This window comes from Solea senegalensis, unplaced genomic scaffold (assembly GCF_019176455.1).
Source record: "Solea senegalensis isolate Sse05_10M unplaced genomic scaffold, IFAPA_SoseM_1 scf7180000017218, whole genome shotgun sequence".
Lineage (NCBI taxonomy): Eukaryota > Metazoa > Chordata > Actinopteri > Pleuronectiformes > Soleidae > Solea > Solea senegalensis.
This window is the reverse complement of record NW_025322293.1, coordinates 8638-15698: the sequence shown is the minus strand read 5'-3', so window position 1 is coordinate 15698 and position 7061 is coordinate 8638. Positions and strand designations below refer to the sequence as shown.

The 7061-nt window shown below is 41.4% G+C and overlaps 1 protein-coding gene across 1 annotated transcript; it reads left to right on the top strand.

Annotated features, from left to right (window-relative positions):
* The first annotated feature begins 700 nt into the window (after positions 1–700).
* On the top strand, positions 701–5776 carry LOC122764085. The gene is given in 3 exon segments (XM_044018453.1): positions 701–1892; positions 1895–2732; positions 2734–5776. Coding segments are annotated over 3 exon segments (5073 nt in total).
* Positions 5777–7061: the final 1285 nt, after the last annotated feature.

The following is a 7061-nucleotide window of genomic DNA, read 5'->3' as shown; positions in this document are numbered from 1 at the left end:
GAAATATTCTGAAAATAAAGCACACAGGGCGACTTTAAAAGCCCTGAGCACACAGAAATACAGTAAAGATGAAGAGCACAGGAAGACTGTAAAAGCCCTGAGCAAACAGAAATACAGTAAAGATGAAGAGCACAGGAAGACTGTAAAGGCCATGAGCAAACAAAAATACTGTAGAGATGAAAAGCACAGGCAAAATGTAAAAGCCATGAGTACACGGAAGTACCATGGAAATCGTGAGCATAGAAGGCATGTTGCAGCATCTAACAGGAAGAGGATGCAAGAAATTAAAGAAAAGTCAAAGCATTTTGATTTTCTGATGGAGAAATTTTTGGACAAAGTCAGAGACGGTCCAGATTTCGTGTGTTGCGTCTGCCATAGATTGTCGTTTAGACATCAGGTTCTAAATTGTAGGATAGATGATTACAGTAAGAGTAAAAACTCAGCTGCAATTGCCAAGAAATGCATAACAGAAGATTATTTACATCATTGTAATGATGAGTGTGTGATGCCATGTCACTGGGTGGATACAGCTAAAGGTCAGCTATGGATTTGTTACGCATGTCATGGTAAGGTTAACAGAGGTGAAATGCCACTGGAAAGTGTAACAAATAGGTTAGAGGTTCATCCTGTTCCACCTGAGTTGTCATGTTTAAATAGTTTAGAGCAGCACTTGATTGCATTACATATTCCCTTTATGAAAATGTTGGCATTGCCTAAAGGCGGGCAAAATGGAGTACATGGTCCTGTGACATGTGTTCCAGCTAACATTGTTCAGACTAGCAATGTGCTGCCCCGTTCCACTATGGAAGGGTCTTTGCTACCTGTAAAACTGAAACGTAAGCTAACTTACAAAGGGCATTACAGGTATCAGTATGTTGACACTTTGCATATTAGGGAAGCCTTGCGGTATTTAAAACAGGCTAATGTGCATTATAAAGACATTGAGTTTAATGAGGAGTGGCTCAATGAATTAGGCAGACAACCAGATGTAGAGGATGTAGAAGTAGGTAGTGATGCTAGAGGAGGATGTAGTGAGGAAATGGCAGATGTTGAAGAACAGATTTTGCATGATGGACAGCAGGACTGTATGTTACAGGACACTTGCTCCATGGCTGTTGATGTTGAGGAGGAATCCCTAGATCAGTATTTTGATGATATGCTGAGCCAGGAGAAAAGACAGGAAAGATTGTGTGACACAGTAGAAAGTGGTGATGCAACTTTAGAGGGTGAAGATGAACTTTTGCATGATCGACAGCAGCACTGTATGTTCCAGGACACCTGTCTCATGCCTGTTGATGTTGGTCAGGAAGCTCTGGATCAGTATTTTGACGATATACTGAATCTGGCTCCAGGAGAAGGGAACAGTCCTGTGAAAATGCTGTCTGATCTTGCAAATGAAGCCAAATGCTTCCCAGTGTTGTTCCCCCTGGGACACAACACCTATCATGAGAGTAGGCCATATCGTTTGACAATGTCACGATATCTTAGCAACAGGATTCTACATGCTGATAGCAGGTTTGCTCAGAATGTAGAATACATCTTTTTTGGTCAGTACATGTCTGAAATTCAACAGGTTGTGTCCAGTGTGTCGATTGCGTTACGAAAAGGAAAGGGAGACGGTACGACACAAAAGGTGAGCAACCGCTTGTTGAAAGATGACGAGTCTTTGAAGAAGCTGTTGCAGTATGATGAAGGGTATCGTTTTCTCAAACCGATCAGAGGTACCCCGTCTTTTTGGCAAGGAGTACAGCTTGACTTGATTGCTTGTGTTCGTCAGCTGGGTATTCCTACGTGGTTCTGTTAATTTTCTTCTGCTGATCTGCGGTGTACTAATCTTCTGCACAGTATTCTGAAGCAGGAAGGGAGAACTCAGACAGTAGAAAGTTTGGAGTGGGCAGATGTGACCTGCTCCGACGTAATCCTGTCACTGCTGCCAGGATGTTTGATTTCCGCTGGCATGTTTTTCTGAATTTTTCTGAGGTTCTCAAGTCTCCATTGCATCCAATCGGTAAAATTATTGACTACTTTTACCGAGTGGAATTTCAGCAGCGAGGTTCGCCTCATGTTCATTGTCTGTTTTGGATTGAGAATGCCCCCAAGATAGACGAAAACACAGATGAAGAGGTAGTTCAGTTCATCGACAAGTATGTAACATGTGAACTACCTTCACAAGACGAAGGTTTACTTGACATTGTGACATCTGTGCAGCAACATTCAAAGAGGCATTCAAAGACGTGTAGGAAGAATAAAACTGTTTGTCGGTTCAACTTTCCCAGACCTGCTTCCTCACAGACATTTGTGTGCCACACCACGGAAGATGAGGCATCCAAAAACATGTGCCAATGTAAGAATGTTGATGTCAACACAAATCAGGTAATATGCACATGTGGGAAACAGGGTCAGGACAAGCCTGAGAAGATGGATAAAGAGCTTGCCTCTAACATTTTGAAAGCAATCAAGAGTGCTCTGTCAAATGAGGACCTTACCTTTGATACCACAGAAAATTTGTTTCAATCTTTGGGTATCAATCAAGCCCTTTTTGAGGCTGCATACAAACGTTGTGCCAGAAAAACACACGTTGTTTTAAAAAGGCAGCCTAATGAAGTTTGGATTAATCAGTATAGTAAACCACTGCTAAAATGCTGGAATGCAAATTTGGACATCCAGTATGTGGTTGATGCATATGCCTGCATTGTCTACATCATATCTTACATTTCCAAGGCAGAGCGGGAGATTGTTGTTGGCAAATGCCCAGAAAGAGGCTAGTAAAGGTAATGTCAGTGCAAAACAAGCATTGAGAAACTTGGGCAGTGTTTATCTTCACAACAGAGATGTGTGTGCTCAAGAGGCAGTTTATAGATTAACAAACATGCATCTCAGGGAAAATTCTAGGAACGTTGTGTTTGTCCCAACAGGGGAAAATGTTGTGAAAATGAGCCTGCCTATAAATGTGTTGAGGGAAAAAGCAACTGCAAATGAACTTACCACTTCAGACATGTGGATGACTAGTTTGGTTGAGCGTTACAAGAATCGACCAAACAACAGCACATTTAATAACATGTGCATAGCAACATTTGCTTCAGAATATCGTATTCTGACAAAAAATCAAAAATCCAAGAACCCAATTAAATTGAACAATAATTGTGGTTTTGTCACTAAAAGAACACAAACACAAACGGCAGTTGTTCGTTATATGCGCGTTTCTGAGACCAAAAATCCAGAATTATTTCACATGACTGTTTTGCAGTTGTTTTTGCCCTATCGCGTAGACGAGCAGTTGAAGCCTCCAAATTTTGAATCGTTTGAACAGTTTTATGATGATGGTCATGTTAGGTTGAGTGATGGGTCATTTCAGTCTGTCAAATCAGTGGTTGACCAAAACAGAGGCAGGTTTGAAAAAATTGACTCAGCAACATTGACTAATATCCAGGAATCGGTAGATCTCAGCGATGAATTTGAAGATGCCTGGGCTCAACTGTGCCCAGAGCAAGAGATCGAGCGAGCTGATAGCAATCAGGAACGGACAGAGAGCAGACAGGTTGTGGAGGAAAACGAAACCGAAAACATTCCAGATTTAGCGGTCACCAGTGAACAGGTTGCACATTTGGAAAAGAAAACCAACATCATGTGCAGAAGTGACGGATTGGCTTTGATTAGGTCTTTGAATGAAACACAGCTGTCTATTTTCTATGAAATTCGTCAGTGGTGTTTGGCCCAGATCAACGGTCAAAACCCTGATCCATTTCATGTGTTCATCACAGGTGGTGCAGGGACAGGGAAGAGTCATTTGATCAAGGCCATTCAATATGAGGCAACGAGGTTATTGTCACCAGTGTGTCGTCAACCTGACAACATTTGTGTCCTGTTAACCGCTCCCACTGGGATTGCTGCATACAATTTGCATGCATCAACTATACACAGCACGTTTAGCATTGGAAAGGATGTGCGCTTGCCATACACCCCTTTGGGTGAAGAGAAGCTCAATTCTTTGCGGGCTAAATATGTTGATTTGCAGATATTGATAATTGATGAGATATCAATGGTGGACCATAACCTCTTAGCTTATATTCACGGCAGATTGAGGCAAATTAAACAGACCGGTGACTATTCCCCATTTGGGAACGTCAGCGTGATTGCTGTTGGAGATTTTTTCCAGCTTCCTCCAGTCCGAGGTAAACCTCTGTACATTGACAATGGACCCATCAACTTGTGGTCTAGTTTTAGTGTTGTTGAGCTGACTGAGATAGTCAGACAGAAGGATGGTGTTTTTGCACAGCTGTTGAACAGAGTTAGAACTCGTTCAAAGGGTACCCCCATGCTGCAGAGTGACGTAGACATTTTGAAAAATTGTGAAACCGGTGAAGTCAGCCCAGCTTTACACATTTTCCCAACAAATATGCAAGTAAATGGGCACAATACTCTGCAGTTAAGGGAGACCTGTCTCGACTATGTCGAGATAAATGCTAAAGATTACGTGAATAGCAAGAAAATAGGGAACCTTGAGCTGAAAGGTCGACATCATGCCAACACTTCTCACACATGTTTGGCTGAGAAGTTGTTGCTTGGCAGAGATGCACGGGTGATGTTGATCAAAAATATCGATGTAATGGATGGTCTAGTGAATGGTGTTTGTGGCACTGTAACAGACATAATTAGGTCAGAGACTAGTGACTTTCCTCTTAAAATCTATGTGAAGTTTGATGACGAGCATGTGGGTGCACAGAGGAGGAAGGAGTCACCAAATGTTCCCATAGATTTAATTGGTTCTACAGCCATTGAACCAGAAGAGGAAAGGGCTACAAAAAATGGTGGCATGAGACGACAGTTTCCCCTTAAATTGGCATGGGCTGTTACAGTACACAAAGTTCAGGGAATTACTGTTGATGAAGCTGTGGTTTGTCTTGAGAGGGTATTTTCAGCTGGGCAAGCCTATGTTGCATTAAGTCGTGTTAGAAATTTGTCAGGATTGATAATTCAAGATTTCAAAGAGAAAGCAATATATTGCAAGGACGACATTAAGGATGCAATTCAGAATATGCCCAAATTCCCGATAAAAAATGTATTCACAGAACACAGATCAAGTAAACAAACATTCACTGTGTTCTTGATGAATGTACAAAATTTAACTCTTCACCTTGCAGATTTGGCAACATGTACACAGCATTTGCAGCTTAACTGTATTGCTGTTACAGAAACATGGCTACCAGCTTCTCCACAAGCCCAAACACTAAACATTGATGGCTATACTTTTCATAGTTGTCCTCGCAGTTCGTCCTATTCTAGCAACAATCTGGCCTTAATTGCTTTGCAAGGACAACAACATGGTGGAGTGGGCATGTACACTTCAAACAGTGTGGCATATGAAAGACTCCAAATGCTTGATGTAAATTTAGAATGTTTAATTTTTAAAATCATTAGTTATGAGATATTGGTAGCCGTGATTTACAGACCACCTTCATATCCCATGTCTTTGTTTAAAGAACATCTCGGCAAATTAATTGATTGGCTAGATCCACAGTGTGAAACTATCACAATCATGGGAGATTTCAATGATGACATTTTAAAATCATCATCAATCTGCAAATTTGTAACTGACAGAGGCTTTGTTCAGGACGTCTCAGAACCAACCACAGAGAGAGGTACTTTAATAGATCATGTGTATTTAAAGTCCTCACAGTATGTTGTTGGGTCTGTTGTTTGTCCCACTTACTTTAGTGATCATGAGGGGATTTTGTGTACTTTGACGGTTGTAGATGATGATGATGAGGAACTGTAATTATTTGTTTGTTACTGTTGTAAGATCATGTGTTATGTTCTTGATTTGATAAGAGGCTGAGAGAGGTACGGTAATTGTTAATGTGTATTTTAAAATCCTCATGGTTTGTTAGTGGTAGATTTGTTGTCGTTGTTGCTGTTCATTTGTGCATTTGACTGGGTAACTGCATCAGTAGTGAAGTACCTTGACTTAGGTAGCCGCCAGGCAGGTTTGGAGAACTTGCCACTGTTTTATTTTGGAGGTAATCATGAGGAGGGAGCAGAAATTGGCTCGAATTAAGTCTTGATCATTTTAGTTTTGTTTGAGATTACTTGTTGTGTTGCTAGGATTCTTTGGATTCACATCACTGTGTATTGTTAGTGTTTGGACTTTCAATGTAGTGTTTTTTTTTTTAGGTGTTGGGGTTGTATTTGTTTGTGTTCTGTTTTGCTGTTTGTGCCTGTTCCTGTCCTGTTTCTCATAGGTGTTGTACATCTGATGAGTCCTTGTTGTGGTGTTCCAGGTCCAGGAAAGGTGAGTCAAACAGTGTAAGTATTTGTAACTTGATGGATAGGTTTCTTTTCCTGCATTACAACAGTATTCGAATATTTTCTATGACATAATAGCATTTTATGCAATGATGTCATAATATGCTGTTGTTAATGCAGGTTTTGCTTTTCCTTCTGTGTTGTGTCAAAAAGCAAAAGGCACTGGTGTTGGACTCCTGGTTTTACCAGGACGGGGTTCAATTCCCTGTGGTGCCCTGCTTACAGATTTGACATTTACATGAAGAGTAATTTTTAACCATTTGTCAGGTTTGGAAACACTGGCACTTTTTATCGTTGAAGGTAGCAGTGAAAATATTTGTAATAGCTGCAAGTGAATCTCATGCTTTTAGCTTTATTACTTCACCCCACCTCTTTCTGGTGCCCTACTTCCTGTTGGTAGGTTGTGGCTTGCAGATGTGTTCAGGACGGGTGCTAGGTGAAATTAAAGTGCACTTCCTGTGTCAGATTACCTACTTCCTGTGTGCAGGTCATGGCTTGCAGAAGTGTTCAGGGCAGGCCCTTGGTCTCCCATTTCAAGTTTTGAGACAATCGGTCAATGTATGGCCAATTTACAGGGCACTTCCTGTTTCAGGCGACCTACTTCCTGTGTGCAGGTCATGGCTTGCAGACGTGCTCAGAGCGGGCCCTTGGTCTCACATATCAAGTTTCGGGCCGATTAGTCAATGTTTGGTGAAGTTAAAGGGCACTTCCTGTTTCGATCTACTTCCTGTGTGCAGGTGATGTCCTGCAGATGGGTT